Raw genomic sequence first — 21,269 nt, 5'->3', positions numbered from 1 at the left:
TGTATAATTTGTGTAGTCATTCATATCTTTGTTGAACTTTACTATCAAGTTTTCAAAATCAACAAAAATTGAAAATGGATGATCCTGTGTTTTTCCTCTTAACTCTAACTTTAATTTAGTACCCTAGTCAGGCATTACGGTAAAAACTGTTTGTTTTTGCCGACAATTTTTTGTGCTCTTCTAACTCCTCAACTCCATATAGTTTATAATTTTTAGGTATTTATTAAAGCCCGTGAAATATCGTTTACAAAATATCCTTATTGCCTTCTACGTTAAAAACCTATGGCAGGGTAATCCCACATCATGTGGGTTTGGGAGATATGGCAATCATACTTTAAACATCTACTGGTACCCTTTTTAAATTAGAAGTCTCCAGATATTCAAGAGACTGTTCTAATCGCGCTCTCGACATCGATACGTAAAGTTCGTAATCATCATTGTCGAAATTTTCACGTGTTAATTTATGAACTGAACATTTGAGTTCGTGTTATTTTAGATAATGTGTTAGATAATGGGCCGTACGTGTCCCACAAATAGTCCGCCTGGGACACAGTGTTCTGGAGGCACGCCCAGTTTTCCGTCGCTAATGCTGGGGTCTCTCCCACTGGCGAGCTAGTGAGGTGAAGATCAGCCAATGCCCTTACGGTTTCAATAAGAGCCGTGGCCATTTTCACCACCCGCCTGTGTGGGAGATACACTTACAGCATTTCGGAGAGCTGCCCCGCCGACAACACTTCGTCGGCCCGACCAATCACACTTTTTGGTGTCCCGTCGGCGTTGAACAAATCAACTGCTGACAGGGGCACCATTTTGGGCTTCTTGGCCAAGACCGGCTGAGGAGTGGCCGGCATGGGCACGGCCGCGCTGGGTGGGGTGTCCTCTAATGTGATGGTAGGGGGGCTAATCGTTGGGGAAACCTCCTTACGTTTGGGACGCAAGGAGTCGTCCTCCCCCAGCTCCGCTGCCACTACCTCACTAATCGCTACCATAGTTGGACCCGAAGGTCCCATCCTTGCCGAACAACCCCTAGATGCGCCCCGCAATCTCTCCAATATGGAGGGTTTTGCTGACGCATTTGGGGAGGTGGCCGTTGTCAAGTCCGTTTCGTTGTCCAAGAAATGCGACGCTAATAACGACAAAACTTCCGTCGTTTGACCCGGCGGTCCGATGACGACAATACGGCTGCCTTTAGAATAGGAGTCAACAAATTTTAATATCCAGTGCCGGAAATTATTAAGAAAAATTCGAATCACAATATATCATAAGGCGACAATGTAGATAGTGAGTAGTGCAAATGCCGTCCATGAACCGGTCCGAAGTAGTACACAGCTGACTATCTCGCGCGTGCAAAAACATAACAACACTTTATCGTGATTATTTGAATGATAAAAACCATTGCAACAGGCATTCGGTTCAACCAAAGTAATTTAGGACACACATATATATATAGACAGAAAATAAATAGGTACTTTTGTCACGTTACAAATTTATTTTTCTATCATCTTTTATCATTCTTACAGACCCTCGTACTCATACCCCAAATAATAATATTATTAATACAATAAAAGTAGTAGCTCAAACAACACCCGACCAAAATTATACTTATATATTCCATTCTTTATTTTTGAGTTACTACATTGTGTAAATCTCCATAAAAGTGTCGCTTCATGTATTTCTTATTCCTTATCCATATTTAACAACTATATATGATTCTCTCGCTGACACTGACGAAGAGATTTTATCATCATCTTAGAGGATGATAAAATTTTTTACTCTCTTTACTGTGTTAATCAAATTGCTTAACTCTTCATAAATTTTTTCTACGTCTACTTTTTCCGCTTGTGTAGTGGGCATATACACTTGTATAATCACATTGTCATTGGTTTAGTATCTATCCTAGCTAGCATGATTCTATCACTGTATTGTACATATCCTTTAACATTTTGAAATATTTTATATAGTACTAAACAAAGTCCCCTCCTTTCTTGCTTCATCCTGAATATATTACTTAGTGCTACCTCAACCAGAAATCACCTGAGTTAGGTCATCTTATTTCTGAAATGCCAAGAATATCTGTACGCAATCTTTTTAGTTCTATTTTAAGTTTTCTAATTTTTCTGCCTATAGTAGCGTTCTGACATTCTACGTTACAATCATTTTAATGTTGTTTCCTTTTCTCGTTTTTACTTTTACCTATATAGATTCATTTTCTTGAGTAATCCCGAAAAACTAAATGGGGAACTTTACCTCTGGAATATTTTTTTTTCGAGGCGGTTATCTGTTTGTAAATTTGGATACCTGGGATATCCTTGATGATTTTAAATGCAATAGTATCCCCTTATTTTATGCATCCTATACCGTTAGCGCCTATGTTCATCCGCCTTTAGTGGTGATTTCTCACCTCAAGAGCAATGAAGTGTCCTTCTCTAAAAATTGTTAAGAGTACTCCTTATGCCGGTTAAAGATCGGACCACTTAATTCCCTGCTTGAGGTTTCTACCAGTGAAGCTCAGGGCCCCAGGTGCGCTAGACCCATAGGTACAATGTTATATCATACCTTCCTCTGAGGGTAATAGTATAATTTATTATAATACGATATACGTTTTATAAATGTAATGATTAAATTAAAATTATTGATACCTCTGCTCCTTGAATTCCTAAAAACAGGCAACCTAATGAACACTGTTATGGTTAACTTCTTATCAGTTTTTGGTTAGGCGCTGACTCTTGAGAGCTAACTTCATGATATTCAGTAAAAAAAAAATTGTTTTAATTTATTAGATCAATTTAATTACATGATGTTTATCTTACGTTTTTAAATATGTTTTTATTTATAAGCTTCAATAATATTTTCTTATGCATGATACATAATATTTGGACACAAATATTTAAAATGTAAAGTCTTAACATAAATCCATTTTGTGTCAGTTTTATCTTTTCTTAATTATGTATAATTATATGTACTTCATTTTATTAATCTCCTCACATTATGTTTCACCATGTAAGATTTTATATTTATTTTTTTTAATTTATAATATTGAATTTCAGTATTTTATAATATCCCATTTTTCCTAGTTTGTGTAATTGTATTATTTATATATATATATATATAATAAATAAAAATTCAACGATATATTTCAATATAATTTTTAGGGGTAAAAAATACAACTAACTATATAATATAATTAATAATTTAAATTTTCTTAAGGTCTTTCAAGTTTTCTTTCAGTTAAAGAAAAAATGTATATGGATATTAAGGCAGATAACCCTTGTTTTCTCAGATTAAATGGTACAAATAAAGTTGGATGTACATGTGAGTCATCATTTTTATGTTAACTTAAATGACTTTTCTAAAATTAAAATATATTAGCTTCTAGGTTTGGAAACGTTGGTACATTACATTTAATATCTAATTTAACTGATTTAAATTGGTTGCTTAATTATGGAGTATTTTCTCCTTATATTATTGCATTAACTCCAAAAATGTTCAATAGGTAAATATTATTTACATTAAAATCAGCACATTTTTTTTTCTAAGTTTTTCTTTTTGAAAGGAGAAAATTTGATTATGAATAAAAATATGGTGATTGCCAGAGATTTTTTAATAGGTTTGCTTAATTGTAACCTTATTCTTATTGGTATAACTGGTACAAAAATGTTGTAGATTTTTTTTTTTCTACTAATCTTCATTTTTTTGTATCATTAATTGAATTTTATTATTATTATATTATATTATTATTATAATCTTATTTTATTAGTATACCACTAAAAATTGAAAAATTTGTTTTTGCTATAAAAATTTCACACAATTAGGTGTATAAACAAGTAAAAGCATTTACAAATTTTGAAAAAAATAACAGTATTTAGTAGTATATATTATTTAAATACGATTTTATAAAGTAAAATATCATTGTTTAGTTGTTTCATAGACATATACCACTAAATATAAGAGTGACTAAAACTGAATGCTTCGAATTATATTCTAATATTATTTGAGAATGCATTGGTGAAAAAATTTAAATATTGAACATTTTATAAAACAATATTTTTTTTTTTTAATTAAATATATTTTACTATATTTTAATCAGCAAAAATAAAAATTTTATATATTCTTTGAATAAGAGAGTATCTATGTATATTTTTTAGAAGAACTGAGAGCTAAGCTCTTAAGTCTTTCTTTAACTTCACCAGTACATATATTTTACTGAGCCATAAACATATCACATTTTTGTGATAAAAAAAAAAATATTTTTTAATAACTGACAGTATTTTTGATCAATACAATATTTCTTTTATTGAGATCTCAATTTTATTATTTAGTTTATTATATAGATTTCAATTTAATCTTAGGTTTTTTTAAAGAGTTAACTTTTTTTTTGTACCACTTTCTTAAGCTTGTACATAATACCTTAAAATGTAAAAATGAGATAGCAGAAATTTTTTTAGACAGGGTATAAAAAAATTTGTTCAAAAACTTTAAATTTACTTTGATCATAAAGATAATTATTTAGAAAAATTGATGAAAATATCACCAACAAATACCTATACATTTTTTAAAAATAGAAAAATTGCGTACTTTTACATTATGAATATTTCTTGTATTAATAATAAAACAGTTTTATTTTACAATTATGAATCATTAAAAAAATTAAACATTTTAACTTAAATTTTTTAGTGATAAAATTTTTAATTTGATCATAATATTGAATTTGTGATGAGAGATAGTATTAAATAGAAAACTTGACTCAATTGATTTTTTTTAATATTTAATGAAAAAAAACAGTTTAGACATTTTAAGATTTCAAAAAAACACTACAATTTTGTTTAAAAAATCATACTTTTTAAATTTATATGTGTAATATTATACTTAATATATAATATTTATATATTGTACAGAGATACTTTAAAAAAAATTGAATTGAGTGATCAAAAGATCAATGGTGTACTTTTGTTAATAAATGGCACATATGACAAAGTTATTGCTAATGATAAGTTACAAATGATGGGATTTAGTCCAGAAGATATTTGTCCTAATCGTGTATCGTCTAGTACTCATTGCCCTTCAACACTTCCTTGGAATCCATTTGGCTCTGGTATATTGTTAGAAGGATGGGATTTTCCCATATTTGTTATAAATGACATAGAAACTATAAAAGAAATTCAAAATGTGAGTAGTTGTAACCAAATTATTTAAGTTAATACTTTCTACAATAATCCATTATATAAATGTTTTAGTGTTTTCAAAACTATAACCTACCTTCAAAAGATCAAAGTGGGGGATCCTTATGTTCTTTAGAATTAAAATCACATATGTATGCTGCTGTTGATTCAAAAACTTGTATGAGACGTACTCTTTTATCATATCAAAACATAAGACCAAGTAGATTGTATTAAAAATAATTTTGGTCATTTTTTTTTTACTGTAATTACTTGTTTTAGTAAAATTTTGTGATCCATTGGGTGATAAGAATATACATTGGACTTTAAAAGAATTTGAACCTAATGTTTTAAATAATTCTTTGGCTGTTATTGCAGTTCGTTTAGATGCCACTTCAATGTTTCAAGGTTTAGCCCCTGGAGCATTATCTACGGCTACATCAATAGTAACACTATTAGCTACAGCAAAATTTATTTCTGAAATTCTTCCTTATAATATTTCCAAAAATTATTGTAAATACATAATAAACATTATTATATATTTTTCTTCCATTATACTAAAGTTTTATTTTCAATATTATTATTTTTAGCTAAAAATGTTATGTTTATACTATTCAATGGAGAGGCTTATGATTACATTGGGTCAAGTAGAGTTTTATATGATATGTCCAAAAATGAATTCCCAAATGATTTGATTAAACTTCAGATGCATCATATTGATCTTTATATTGAACTATCTCAATTACACTATGATAAAGAAATAGTATTTCATCGTTTAACAAAATACAATGTAAAATCCTTATTTTAAAAAATTAAGACTTAATTCTTTATAATATTTATAAAAATGTTTAATTAACTAATTGCTTATTCAATTTAAATAGTTTAATCATTATAGGCTAGTGACAGTATTTATAACTTTATGGATGATTTTGAAAATGTTCTGAGTAGCAAAGGGTTTAAGGTTCTAAAATCAGGTAATTCTGCTATACCACCTGCATCTATTCATTCATTTTTAAAAGTTAATCCTCAATTTCCTGGTTTGGTATTAGCTGGTTATAGAGATCAATATAAAAATTTGTAAGCTTTTTTTATGATAATTATTATATTTTACTTATTTTTATTATTATTAATTTAGATATAAAAATTTAACTTTATTATTTAGATTTTATCATAGTATTATGGATGATTCTGATAATATAAATTATTCTAACGCAGAAATTTCAAATACTTTAGCTAATATATCAGAATCACTTGGTACTTACCTCTATAAGTTTGTAACAAATACTACTTATAATGGTAATGCACATGTACATTCAGAATATGTTAGTATTCCTTGATATTATTTAATTCTATTTATTATTTATTTGAAGTTTTATTATTTTTTCAGATAAAAGAATTACTATATTGCTACACAAAATCTATTAATTGTACAGAATTTCAATCATTAACTTCTCCAATATCTTTGGCTGATACTCCTCCAAATTATTATATTAGCGTAGACTTATTTACTAATCCTATAACTAGTTTAACTAGATTATTACTTTCTTCTTTTGGGAGTTTAAAAATCGATAATGTTTTTAATGAAGAAGACTGCAATACTTATACATCTAAACAGGTTTGAAAAATAATTTTTTTACCTTATAAATTTAAATAAAATAATAAAAATCAGACTTACATTCAAATTTATTTTTCAAGGTTTAACAATTTACATATATTTTATTTTAATTATAAAAAAATGTGTTCCTTGTTCCCCATAATGCAGGAAATCATCTAAAAAATTATTTAAAAAATTTCTAAAATCTATAAATTTCTACATTTTTTAACGTTTTTTTACTTATAATATAAAAATGAGGGATTCAAAATATCAACTTTTAAATAAAAATTTAACCATTTAAACTTAACTTTTGATTATGTTATGGAAACACACTGAACTTCAAACATATGTTAAATTAAAGTTTATGTTATGTACTATATAAAAAAATTGTTCCAACACCTTTTTTTCTATATGCAAATGACTGCCAAAGATGAACAAAAAAAGTTATTTAATCTAAAAAATCACTGTTTTTTATGTTGTTATATTTTCATACTTACAATTTCGATACACATTTGCCATAGAGGTATAGAGGTACAACCACAATAATAAAAGAACTTGATATAAAACTATATAATATCTCCATAACAATTACAACAGTAGATTATTTAATATCAATTTCATATTAAATTTAATTGCTACAATACATGTTCATTTGTGCATTAACTTATAAATAATAAAAATTGTAATTGTGATATAATAAAAGAAGGAAATAATAAGAGTTGAATTGCTTTTGAATAAATTAAACAATTCCCTTTAGAAATTAAAAACTTTCTACAGATTTGCATCAAAGTGATTTTAATCAGTATCAAATAGCATCTATACTAGTTCCAATTAGTACAGATATGCCATGAACTCACTGTGCTGCTTTCTTATTATTTTTAAACACTTGGAATAATAGTAATAATTTAAATTGATAAATACATATTTTTTATTGATTTATTAAATATAAAATTATAATTAATGATTAATTATAAAATTATTAATATAATTTTTTATTTAACATAATTAAAACTTAATTTTTATAGGGATTTTCATCAATTTGGTTAAGAGGAAAATATAACGCTTGTTATTTAACTACTTCTAATTATAGTGAAGCTGTAAGTCCAGCATTCATTATTTCAGGTAATAATGATATATATATTTTTCTATAATTTGCATATATTTTACTTGTTAATTTTTATATTGTAGATTATGATTTATCATCACATGAATTTTCAACATGGACAGAGTCAGTATGGCATGAAGTACAAATCCGCATGTTTTTAAAACAATCATTCCAAATGCAGATTGTAATATTAGTTTTGGGGATTTCCATATTTTTGATATCTTTTATAATTATTCATCGAGTAAATTCTCAATCAGACTCTTATTTTTATTACCAAGAGTATGTTTATCACAAATATTTATTTATTATAATTTGAATTAAATTTATTTGCATTAAACTAATCAAACTGCTGTTTTTTTTTGCTTTTTTAATTCAATGAAATTATAAATTGATAATTATTTATTAGTTATACAATAATAAATATATTATGTTAGCAAAAGCAGATTAAGTCTTTTTTCTCAGATTAAAACTTTTTACAAAAGTAGAATGAGCAAAAAAAATATAATCCATTTTTAAAATTAATTTTTAGATAAAACTGATTATTTACCAAATTATAACAATTTTTTACATTATCTTTTGTTGTTAATTAATTTAATTATAAATTTGTAAGATTTATTGTATTTATCTTTTAATTTATTTTATTTTTAGATCCAGTTCAGTAACCAGCTGTTGATCCTATGATTACAACCAATACTACTACAATTAACTGTGATTAATTTATATTCAACATTTGAAATTTACTAAATAAATTAGCTATTAACCTTATTACTAATGTAAAATATAAAAGTAATTTTTAAAAATAACAATCAATTTTTTTTAAATATAATAAATTCATTTATTTATCAGCCAGTACAAATTATTGTTAATTGAATTTAAGACTTAGTAATATGTTGTTGTTAAGGTTATTTAAAACGAAAAAGTATATTTCTATACTACTATGCATATAATCCTACAACAATATTGTAAAAAAGCTTGGGAACCTTCAAAGTGACTTCAACAAAATTTATAGATATAAGTAATTCTACGCCCTAGTTATGAAATAAAAACTATTTTAAACTTTCAATAAGACAATAAGCAATTTCAGCTTTAACAACAAAATATGAATGAAAATGTTATAAAAGTATTACTATCAAAATTAATTATAATGTAAACCAAAAAAAGTCAAATATAATTATGAAGTAAATTTGTTAATTTATTTTTATTTACCATTTTGTATTAATCTATCAAAAACAATCTATAAATTAATATTGGATTTGACAGAGAGATACAGTACGGAATTACCTGTTACTTAAGGTATTAACAATTATTACCACTGGACCACTGTGCACATTTATGATTCAGATCTTCATACTTTCATAAAAAGGTTAACGTGATCCGAAGCTAAGGGAAACATAGTACCGTATTTTATTTTAAAAATGAATGAAACGATGAAGCATTCCTGAATTGTATACAAAATTTCCATTCATGCGCCCTAACTTTTGTCATCTTCATTAAAAAGTTTTACGAGAACGCAATTTTTCTTGTTTTTTTTTTTTACTTTAAATTATATTAAAATTAAGGTTAAAAACTAAATAGAATGAATTACAAATATTAACTGACATATTTACGAATATATTTCATAACGGTTAATACAGTAAATATAAAAATCTCTTAATTTTTGAAAACTTTATTTCATTAATGGTACTTTTTATTTTTCTAGCAGAATATTTGCGCGTTGATTAATCTTTGTTATTTATTAGGAGAAATAAAATCTGGCAAATTTTTACAGTATAGACCATTTTGAATAATTCATAACAATGTTGGAATACTTTAGACGATTATTTGGATTTTAATTTATATAAAAATTATACTGTCTCTTAGATGGATGACTATAAATGGTTATCTAAACATTATGCAAGTTTTTTGTTGTATATATATTTTATTAATCTAATAGTAGATGTTCAGCAATATTTATAATTTAATATTTTATGATATTTAGTACACTTTTACATAACTTATTGTAATAAAACTATAAACCAAAGGGGAACTGTGAAAGTCTTATGTTAATATACTCATGCCTGCATAATTTTAAATAATATTGTCATTTTTGATAAAGCGATAAGCAAAAATACATTATGAACTTCTTTGTATAAAAAATCGATTTTGTATACATATTCATACTATAAAAGCTAGATTATTGTGTCTATGATATTTATACACAAAATAGTCATAAATAATTGCTAATAATACAAGATAAGGAAACTAATGTTTTTCCTTTTTTTTATTTTATCAATCTGTTGTGGAATTCCTAAAAGAGATGCAATTTTATGAAAACACTAAATAATAACATTGACATTACATCCATAAAAGATTAAACATTAGCTAATTTTAAATAGTTAAGTAAGTTAGAATATAGCGTAATGCAGTTCCGGCAAATTTTTAGATTAGTATTGATTATATTTGCCAATGACTAAAATCAGTTATAAAACGTTTTGATGTACATATGAAACAAATTACAACAAAATTTATTACATTTACAAGTTAAATATTGTTTTATATATTTTAAATTTATATAAAAAAAAAATTTATGAATTTGATTATTATTAACATGAAAAATATTACAATTTTGGAATAGAAACTAAAGTTATAATTAAATTATTTAAGTATCTAATAAATCAAATAAATTGAAACATATTATTACAAAAAAAATTTAAATAATAATTAAACTAACCAAATATTAAGAAAAAAAAATTCAATAGTAATATTAAAATGGATATACATTTTTTAAATGCATATTTACAATATACAAATGCAAATATTAAAAAAAATATATTTATTTTTTTTATTACGATTAATAAATTACAAATTTCTAAATAATTCAATCTAAACTTACATTCTAAAATTTGATAAAAAAAAATACATATTACTATTAATATTCAAATAATACAAATAAATGAATATAAAAATTATTCTAAATATTGACAATATCAATAACATGCATTTCAAGCCAAGTAAAAAAATAAAATATAACATGGTTTATATACATTCAAATATTGATTTATAATATAAATTCACTATCTATAAAATGGATACAAAAAATATGACTTTAACTTAAAATCATCTGATAGGAGTCGTCAGGAAAAAATTATATTTATACTTATAAATCACTACACTAATTAATATGCAAAGGTATTACAGATTTTGAACCAAAAGGAGATTTGTATTGGATTCCAGCTAAATGAAATACTTGAGTAGGTATAGCCATATTACAAAGGTATATTTTACCATTTGATTCACTATAAGATAATGGTAATGAGGGAACTAATGAGTATTTAACACTGATAGATGGTGTTCCATCACAAGGAGGGTCAATAGCCATTAGAGGAGCTCGAACAGATTTTGCCCAGTTAACAATATTATGAGATATAGTATCAGTTTGTTCATCAGCCAAAGCTACTACTACAAAATCTGGATCTAATAAACCATGCAATTCTGAAAAAAAAAAATATTAATATCTAAAATTTTAAAAATCTTCAATACAAATTATGTTAATCTCAGTTAACCATGAAAAATGATTTAACTCTTAAACAAACTCGAAAAAAAATAATTACAATATATTTAGTATTGTTAAGATAAAAAAAAAAAAAAAAATAAATTGTCTACTCTATGTTAATCTAATATTCTAATCAATATATATTAAAATAAATATATTATTTTTGATATTGATATTTATTTAAAAATCAGTATTGGTAACTATGCTTCGCCTAGCTGAGATTCCGTCCCAGACCTGGGGCCCTATAAGCCTCATGCGCCCAAAGCGTGTAAGCTTCTTTGGGCCATCCTATTAAGTAGGCCATAGACTAATATATATGCTTTAATGATATCTCAGAAATATCTTTGACAGGCCTGGTGAAAATATCAAAGCTTAAGTCATAAAACACTAGCGTCAGCAAATGTTTTTCTGGAAAACAGTAAAAATTTAACACTCAGAGTAAATAATTTTCACTAAGTCTTGTGACCAAGTGCTTTCATTGAAATAAAAATGTTAAAAATCTAAGAACGCCAAGTAATCTTCCCTGAAAATCTTCATTTTTCTTGTTCAATTATGTAATAATATATTGAAAATTCTATATTTTTATTGAAGATTTTTGAAAATATATTTATTTAATAATTGAATATATTTAAATAATTTGACATTGAAGTAAATCACTAAATCTTTTCAATTTCAATGACTTTTTTTGTAGTAGTATCACTCAAAACTCGATTTTTATACTGTAATGGATGCTCAAGTGACTGAAATATAAGTTTAAAATTATAAATTCATCTCTTTTCTAATACTTTTATAATATAAAAATTATATATCCGGGTTAGTTATCATAATTCTTTAAACAATTTCTTTCTGATGATTAAAATCAAAGGCAAATTTTTTAATTTATACTCTTGTAGTTTTTATATGATGAATATCAAACTTATTTTTACATTTTGGTTTTTGCAAAATTCATTTGAAAAATTATAATAAAAAATTGTACATTAAAGATTCACATAAAATTATCCTTTAGAAAAAAATACAAATACAAATGCTACTATCCATAAAAAATTTTTATCCTATTTGCAATAATTTTTGATTTATTAATTCAAAATTTCAATGTATCAAATTAATTGTATCCTATTTATAATCGTAGTAACCTGAATAAACAGTTTTAAACAATCCTATTTAGATAGTTTATGTTATTAAAACAGTGAAACTATAAATCTGACTATAATTTTACATAAGACCAATATTTTAGAAAATTTAACTACTATACATTTTTGAGCTCAGTGAATTTAGAATTTTTTTATTGATCTTCATATTATTATAATATAATTTAATCCATATTTATACTAATGCATTTTTTCAAAATTAACTGGATAAATATTTTAAATAAATTACCTGCTGCACTAGTAATTAATCTTCCTGTTGTAAACTGATAAAGAGACATTTCATTAGCTAGTTGTGGTGTATATAATCCAGGTTCAGAAAGAACAACAACAGTGTGTACACCATAACTACTTAGTTGTCTAGCACAGTTTACTCCCATTGCACCAGAACGATTTGGTCCACACAAAACTACAACTCTAGGCCACTGATGTTCATTTCGTGGGTTGAATCTTCAATTAACAATGTATTTGTCATATTAGAATAATATAAAATGTTTTTCAATTGTAATTATTTATTTATTTATACTTACCGGTAACTTCCTCCTAAAAGTTGTAAAACCATTTCAGTAGCAGCACGTCCAATAATTTCATTTTGTCTACCTGAAGTCAAGCCATTTTCTTCTACTAGGTTAAATAATTTCCATCGTAATTCTGAAGTAATGCTAGGTACAACTAATCCATCATCTAATTTGTTTTTAGAAGTAACAGATAAATGAATACAGTTTTCTTAAGTCAATGTGCAAATATTTGGCTTTAGGATATAAAACTAACTTAAAATTATTTTATTAATAAGAAACTTTTTAATTTTTAGCTTGATTTTGCTCCTATAAAAAGGCTATAAAAAGAAAATATAAAATTAAAGGTTAAAATTTAAGAAAAAATAACACATTGATTAATAAGACTATTGTTAATGTAATAAAAAAATATCTATAATATATATAGTAACAACAATGATAAATTAATAAAAATAAAATATTATTTCAAACCTAGGTATCTTATAACCAGTTTTGCACAATCAACACATTCACACAGTAGACTATTGAAAATTTACCAGTGATATACTCGTTGACAGCAGGTGAAGGAACTGTTACTTGTCTAAACTTGACTGGAGTAGAATGCAAGACATTTTCATTGTGTTTATACTTATTATTAGAAATTTTTTCTTGAGGAACAAGATCAGGTTTTTTATGTAATTTATTATAAAAAGCTTTTTTGTTGAATAGAGCCAAATTTTTTTCAAAATCAAAGTCTTCTTTAACAATATTATCAAGTGAAACTCCAAAACAAGCATCATTACGTTCTTTATGATTAGTGAAATATTGTGATGATTGATCTAAAAATGATTAATATACATTCATGAGCGTTTATAGAAAGTATATATATTATTTTAAGAGTTTATACATTCATTGATACATTAAAATTAGTGATGCAAAATATCGAATAGTAACTATTGAACTATTCGATAGTCATTCAAAAACTATTTGATAGTTTATTCAAATAGTTTTTAAAACTATTCGGTAGCTCCATTCGAATAGTTTAGAAAATATTTTATATTCTATTCAAATAGTTTTTAAAACTATTTGGTACTTCCATTCGAATAGTTTTTTCAATATTTGATAGTTTATGCTAAAAATAAAATATTCAGTGGTATAAACATAATTCGAATAGTTAATCAATAGTTTAAAATATTTGAAAATGTTTATCAATAATTTCTTTTATTATTAATTGTATCCTATTTATAATCGTAGTAACCTGAATAAACAGTTTTAAACAATCTTATTTAGATAGTTTATGTTATTAAAACAGTAAAACTATAAATTTGACTATAATTTTACATAAGACCAATATTTAAGAAAATTTAACTTTACATATTTTTTCTTACGAAACATTTTGTTGTAAAATGATTATTTCGAAAATTAAGAATGATTTATATTCAAAAAATAAATTTTAGCAAATTATTTTTTTGAGCAAGTAAAAATAATTTTAGAAAATTTTTGTAAATACCATTTTAGAAGAAAATATTAAAATCTATAATTTATATTCTATACATTGTTATACTAAGTGGATTAGTTTTAAAAATAATAATCAAAAACTAAAAAATTACCTTTTTGAACGAATATTCAACCCCGATTCGGACCTCAAGGGGGTAAGTTATCAAAACTAAATTTTACACAAATAACTTTCATAAAATAAAAAAAAAATTGGGGATATTGAGATCGATCAATGAAAGTTAATAAAATAAGAGCCATCCTAATATATACCTGCGACTCACCCCAGTTCATTTTTTAAATAGCTATAACTTATGAAATACTAGTAAAATGGTACTTTTTACTATTATTAATTGTATAATTATTTATTTTAAGTATTCGTTAATTATCTTCTTATTATAATTAAGTGTACTTAATAAAAATTTTAGTTAGAACTAATAGAATATTTTTGAAACCATTCGCAAATCTATTCGAATATTTTTTAAAACTATTCGATAGGTTATGCTAAAATCACACTATTCGGTTGTATAAAAACAATTAGAATAGTTATTCGATAGGTTTTTAAAACTATCGAATACTATTCAATAGTTTAAAATAATTGAAAATGCCCATCACTAGTTAAAATCATATTATTTATTATTTGTTTTCAATAAGAACAAAACAAAATAACTAATACTGTAGTATGAGCACTCACCCGTGCTACATACCCACTCTAACTATTAAAATAATTGCAATCAATAAAAACTTATCCTAAAACTACCTAACAACATTTTTTACAAGGAAAGGCCTAAAAAAACTTTTTTAAATTTAAAAAATTATTATTTATAATTAATAAAAAGAATAAAAAAATATATGTTGTATTTTTAATTATAATTTCAAAATAATAGTTTATTTAAACATCAAGATATGCTATATCTTTATAATTAATACCTTCTTAAATTATGTTTGAAAAGTACTTTTATCACTATTAAAATAATAGTAATAATAAAACGTTTTTTTTTTTAAGTTGCCATTTTTTAACTCTTTATTTTTTTATTATAAATTTTACTCATAATTGTTCAATAACATTTTTAATTTTCATAAAATAAAAAAATACTGTTATGTTAAAATTGTTGATTAAGGTCTATTGCAATTAAGTAAAACAATTATTCAAAAAAATTTAATGTTAGATATTTATTAAAGTTATTATAAGATTTATCATTTCCTGTACATAACCTATTATCTCACACTTCCCAAAATAATCTATAAGCAAGTTTGTTAATAATATATTGTAGTATAATATTCATTTCTATTTAATAAAATGAAATGAAATATTGATTAATTTTATGAATATAACAAATTTCAAAAAAATTGCAGATTAACTATCTAAGAAATCAGATGTTAATTAATAAATTAGACGGTAAGGATTGTGTCATGAAAATCCTTGAAGGTAAAACTCTACTTATTCAATTTAATTTTATCAATCAATCATTAATCCATAATGCCCTTACATACTCATAAATATAATTATCTATATACAGTAACGAGCAAAAGTGAACATAATTTCCAAAATTTTTGGAAAATTGGCATTTTCAAAACTAAATATAAATTCAATTTAATAAATTTTTGAATCCATATTCTAGAGATTAAATCAAAAGTTAACGCGCAAAAAAATAGTCACGAAAAAGAGTTTGTTTATTTAAAAATACTCACTTTTGCACATGCTATTAAAACAATTTAAAAACACAAAGCAGATTGCGTGTCCTTGACTTGTTATTGTTGGGGCGTCTGGAGAAAAGAGATTTTTCACTCTTGATTTGTTTACATTTCTTTCTATTACAAAGAAAATATGAAACTTCTATTTTAATCAGTATGAACCAGTCTTTCGTAGTGAAAGGAACCAACATGAAAATTACTCCTCAAAAAACGAAACAAATTATTTCGATGCTAAAATCGGGTCAATCAACCAGAAAAGTGGCTCAATAGTGTGGCGTCAGCCAAACAGCAGTGCAAAAAATAAAAAATAAAGGTTGTCCTAACGCTACACCCCAACTAAAAGGAAGACCTAAGTGTACTACCCAGCAAGATAGGAGAAGACATGCTCACTTTTTACAAACGGGAGAAGCATCTTCATCTTCAATTGCGGCCAATCTAAAAAAACCCGCAATTTCCAAAAAAAATATGAAGGCTAGACTAAAGTTTGCTAAAGATCATAAAAACTGGACAGAATAAAACTGGAGGAGGGTAATATGGTTGGATGAAACTAAAATCAATAGATACTGCTCTGACGGATACTGGTCCTGGAAAAGGACTGGCGAGAGCATCAAACCTTCCCATTACAAGCAGACGGTCAAGCATAGTGGAGGATCTGTCATGCTATGTAGTTGTTTTACTGTGTATGAACCTGTACAAAAGTGAGTACTTTAAAAAATTTGTTATCTAGTAACTCACTATTTATTGTTTGTATTTTTTCAGCTAATACGCTTCAATTTTGTTTTCCAAATACATATAAATTTTTGAATAATTTAAAACATATATGTTGTTATTTTATAACTCTATTTCTCAAAATTTTATCATTAATGTTCACTTTTGCTCGTAGCTGTATGTAATTATAATTGTTTACAAATACTTACATATATAATATGTATAAATGTTATGCAAAAATTGTAATAATAATAATAATAATAATAATAATAATAATGTAATTTACTAACAGACCAATGGCCAGAGCTGCCATGGTCTTTTATGTCTAATAAAAAAAAAAATAAAAAAATACTTACAAAAGGCTATTTATTAAAATTAAAAAAAAAAAACTTTGTGTCTAATGAGTAATGCATGTTGATATAATGATTTAAAAATAATTATATAAGATTTTTAAGCAAAACCTGAAATATTCAGACACATTTTGAGTTTTATCAATACAGTTTATGTAATTTCATGAAAATTTCAAAAATTAATTTAGCTATTCTATTCTTTAAATGCTATTGACTATACAATTTCAGAAAAAATTCAGTACTATTGATTCAACAATTTATGGAAAATTTTGTTAATTAATAAGTATTATTTCATTAAAATAGATTAACTTTTTATCGATCTATATTATTAATCATTAACATTTTTTTATTCATTAAAAAATAAATAACATATTACACAGTTTACTACTAACCAGAAACAGTATTAGGAATATTTTTTGATTTAATTTTCTGTTTATTATTTTGTTTCATTGACACACTCTTCTTTTCGTCAATAACTAATTGACTATCGAATTCTCGATCCATTTCTATATGTGCTTTAATTATCTTGAGGTTAGCAATCATTGTTGCTCTAACAAAATAGTAGTAAAAATTAATATAACTCTTTTTTTTTTATGTAGTATTATAATTACTTGATTTGAATTTCTGGTTCTTTAAACGGTATTCCATTTTTAAATGGTCTTTTCAAAATTAAAGTTTCATTGTCATCTGTCATACCACTCACTTCCCCTTGAACGACAGAACCGTCTATACAATCTATAGAAACACAACATCCTTTGTACTGATTGGCCATAGTATTATTAAAATCAACTGTTGATATAGTAATGTGTCAATTACAACTAAAAAATATTCATATTATTTCACAGTAACTTGGCATAAAATTTTCTATAATACTATATAGTTCCTATTTTCTTGTTCTTACACAATATTTGCCAATTGTATATTTTGTTGACGTTTGATAAGAGAAATTTAATAATCAGTGCATCCGAAAACAAAAATATAAAATTAATGCTTCCTTTAGGAAGCAAGCTGACGACATTATGATGACATCAGTTCTTATCAAGGCCTTCCCAAAGCTAAAATAATAGGAGAGAAAGATGAAAATTAACTTTTACCGAGTGAATAATTGTCTTAAAACTATGCGACCCCTTTTTAATAACTATTTTTTAGTAGTATCATCTATAGTATATTAAAAAATTGCTAACTAAAACGATTAAATTTTGACCTTCTATTGCACATCTCGAAGTCTAATCTCATATACTCTCAAAACTTGTTGCATTGTTTCTACAAACTGTTCTTTAAAATAAAAGATAATTGTCGAGCTATAATAATATTGCTATTTATTGAAAAATATTAATTAAAAAAGTAAGGTATAGTAGTCATATATTAGATTAGCATTGATTAATATTGACAGTGATTAAAATTGTTGTGAACAGCTTCGATGAGTATTTCAAAAAATGTAATATATCTATAGAATTTATATGGTTTTTGACTTTAGAGGTTGATTAATCATAGAAGATAAATCACCGGAACGTTTTTCTCTTATTTATATTATACTACATAAAACGACCTTTAATTTAAAATAATTAAGAATGATAAAAGCATTCTGATACTATGCAAAATATTTAAAATATTATTCGTTTTATTAAAAAACTATAATTTTCGAATTTAAATTCAAGTCAACAATGGAGCCATTATTTTGTGTGATACAACTAATAGAAAAAATTGTCGTGAAATAAAGATAATTGTTTAAAATTTTATTTTGATCCAAACATTATTCAAATAGCAGTTTATCATATTCACTAATATTTTTTTTTTTCTTTATTAATATATACACAATATGTTCCCTATAGGTACGATAAGAGTATTAGCTAAAATAATTATAACATGAAATACTTGATAAAAGGAGCCACCCATTGATGACACTTTTAAGTGATTATTATTTTTTTTTTCTATAACTAAAGTTAAGTTAATAGATCTCTACACTAGTTACGCTTTAAGCGTCTCAAAAGATTATCTGGAATAGTGGGAGGCTAGTTGAGTGTAGAATCTTTTATAATATGTTATTGCTTCTTCTTTAACAGTTTTAATTTTTAGATCAGAATGGAGGGTATAATTTGATACGTATGGAGGGGAGTTAGTTAATTTTCTTAAAGAATTATTTTGAAATACCTGAATACGATTTATATTTGATTTTTTAGCATTTCCCCATAGTTGAAGACCACAGGTCCAAATGGATTTAATAAGGGATTTATACATTAGAAGTTTCATATTTTAGTTAGTATGTTTGTTATTAATTAGTAAAGTTTTAAGCATACGGATTCTAAGATTTAAATGGAGTCTTTTTGCACGAGTATGATGGTCCCAGGTAAGTCGGCGGTCTAGGGTTAAATCAACCCGTTAGTAGGACGTTAGTAGGTACAATACCATTAATAAATCAATAAATACGTCTATGCCATTTATTCATCGGGTAATATTTTAAAAGGTGCGAATGCTCTTCGGAAAATGTGTTAGATAAGAATTTTTTTAGCTTCGATGCGAAGCTGAGAAGGTATTAATTTTACTATAATGTGTTTTTTTTTTTTGTGTCTGAACGCTTAATCTCGCTGGACCGATATTGATGAACAATATATCAAAAGATCACAAATCGTATCTAGTCAAAAACATTACCCTCAAAGATTGAAAAAAATTCCCTCGTTCCCCTTAAGGGGGGAAAACCCCCAAAAATTACAAATTTAAAAATCGCTAATTTTCGATATTTTTTCAATTTTTTTTACTTAAAATTGCCTTAACTTTTTTTAAAAATGACCGAATAAATATAATTTTTTTTTAATAGATATCTTAGATATTTACCTATCATTTAATATATTTTTGTAATCTTTTGACCCTTTAACACAGGAAGAGTTTCAAAATGGTAACTTTTTTACAAAAAATTAACTTTTTCAACTTAACTTTTGAAAATGTTCCGGAAGTACTGTCACTTTTATATATATCTTAAATTAAAGCTAATGTAATATACTTTAATCTGAAAAAAAAAAAATTTGACCTCTGGAGTTGTCTTTATGGTAAAAATGACTACAGTATTCAAAAATATGCTATTTTTGTGTTAAAATTCTGGGATTTGTATTTTATTTTATTTTATATTAGTTATTTAAATTAATTTTTTCAATCGACGGTGGCGACGTACGGTTGCCGAGTTGGTAAAACTTATGTTTTACACGCTTTGGGTACGAGGTTCCAACCCGCGTATGGCAGTGAATTTTTTCTTAATTCTTTTTAAGTTAGTATAAATTTTTAACTCGTTTGAGTTTTAACTCATTTAGATTCAATAACTTCAATAAAGATCAATGATCCCATCACTTTAGTCGCCCCTTGCAAGAAGAAATTTCTTATTCGTATTAAAATTATTTTACTATATTTTAAGTTTTAGCTTCGATGTTAAGCCGAGAACATGTTTTTTTGTGAATATCATTTATTTTCTCTACTCTAACTTGACCTACTTTTTTCAACGATACGTCCAATGACTACAATTCGTATCTAGTTGAAGATATTACTCTCAAAAATTGAAAAAAAAATTCTAATTTATCAATTAAACAGTTAGTTATTACATCGTCTCCATAAAGACAATTAAAATCATTAATTTCTAATGTTTTCAAAATATTTATTAACGAATGAAGTTTGATATGATAGGTTTCAACTACAAAATTAAATCATTTTACTTTGTAATTTAATAATTTTTTTACTCTATTTGTGTGTGCTACTACTAGACTATAATATTACAATTTTTTTTTGTAACATGTTGCTATATAAATCATTTTTAAAAAAAATGATTGATTTTTACAAATATAATCAAATTTTATAATACGCTCAATTGAGTAATCTTTTTAACAACTTTGTTTTGATTGGTTCATTTAGTTAAAGTAAATCATTAAAATTAAGTTCTGAATATTTCAATTGTAGAATCTTTTCAAACAACAAAAGTTATTAGGAAATTATTACTATTACTTCTATTTAAGT

At 25.2% G+C, this 21,269-nt stretch overlaps 2 protein-coding genes across 3 annotated transcripts; one reads left to right on the top strand and one right to left on the bottom strand.

The window, feature by feature from the left end:
• The first annotated feature begins 2,781 nt into the window (after nt 1–2,781).
• On the top strand, nt 2,782–8,711 carry LOC126902176 (nicastrin). Of its 2 annotated transcripts, XM_050679205.1 has the most exons (13): nt 2,782–3,000; nt 3,208–3,312; nt 3,370–3,493; nt 4,896–5,166; nt 5,235–5,379; nt 5,439–5,669; nt 5,747–5,946; nt 6,052–6,233; nt 6,319–6,478; nt 6,544–6,771; nt 7,776–7,872; nt 7,939–8,134; nt 8,504–8,711. In XM_050679205.1, the coding sequence occupies exons 1-13, from the start codon at nt 2,946–2,948 to the stop codon at nt 8,526–8,528; spliced, it is 2,019 nt and encodes a 672-aa protein (XP_050535162.1). In that variant the 5' UTR covers nt 2,782–2,945; the 3' UTR covers nt 8,529–8,711. The 2 variants fall into 2 exon arrangements, with proteins under 2 accessions (XP_050535162.1, XP_050535168.1); XM_050679211.1 differs by lacking the exons at nt 2,782–3,000; nt 3,370–3,493.
• A 2,110-nt stretch (nt 8,712–10,821) lies between these two features.
• Nucleotides 10,822–18,198, bottom strand: LOC126902491 (enhancer of mRNA-decapping protein 3). Its single transcript, XM_050679839.1, has 6 exons — nt 17,885–18,198; nt 17,666–17,823; nt 13,584–13,865; nt 13,063–13,216; nt 12,765–12,982; nt 10,822–11,326 (listed from the first exon to the last, which is right to left on the bottom strand). The coding sequence occupies exons 1-6, from the start codon at nt 18,043–18,045 to the stop codon at nt 11,007–11,009; spliced, it is 1,293 nt and encodes a 430-aa protein (XP_050535796.1). The 5' UTR covers nt 18,046–18,198; the 3' UTR covers nt 10,822–11,006.
• Between the last annotated feature and the right edge of the window lie 3,071 nt (nt 18,199–21,269).

The sequence above is a fragment of the Daktulosphaira vitifoliae genome, unplaced genomic scaffold, assembly GCF_025091365.1.
Source record: "Daktulosphaira vitifoliae isolate Bord-2020 unplaced genomic scaffold, ASM2509136v1 Scaffold_1, whole genome shotgun sequence".
Taxonomy (NCBI): Eukaryota; Metazoa; Arthropoda; class Insecta; order Hemiptera; family Phylloxeridae; genus Daktulosphaira; species Daktulosphaira vitifoliae.
The sequence above is the reverse complement of the archived record's forward strand: the minus strand, read 5'-3'. Positions and strand labels throughout refer to the sequence as shown.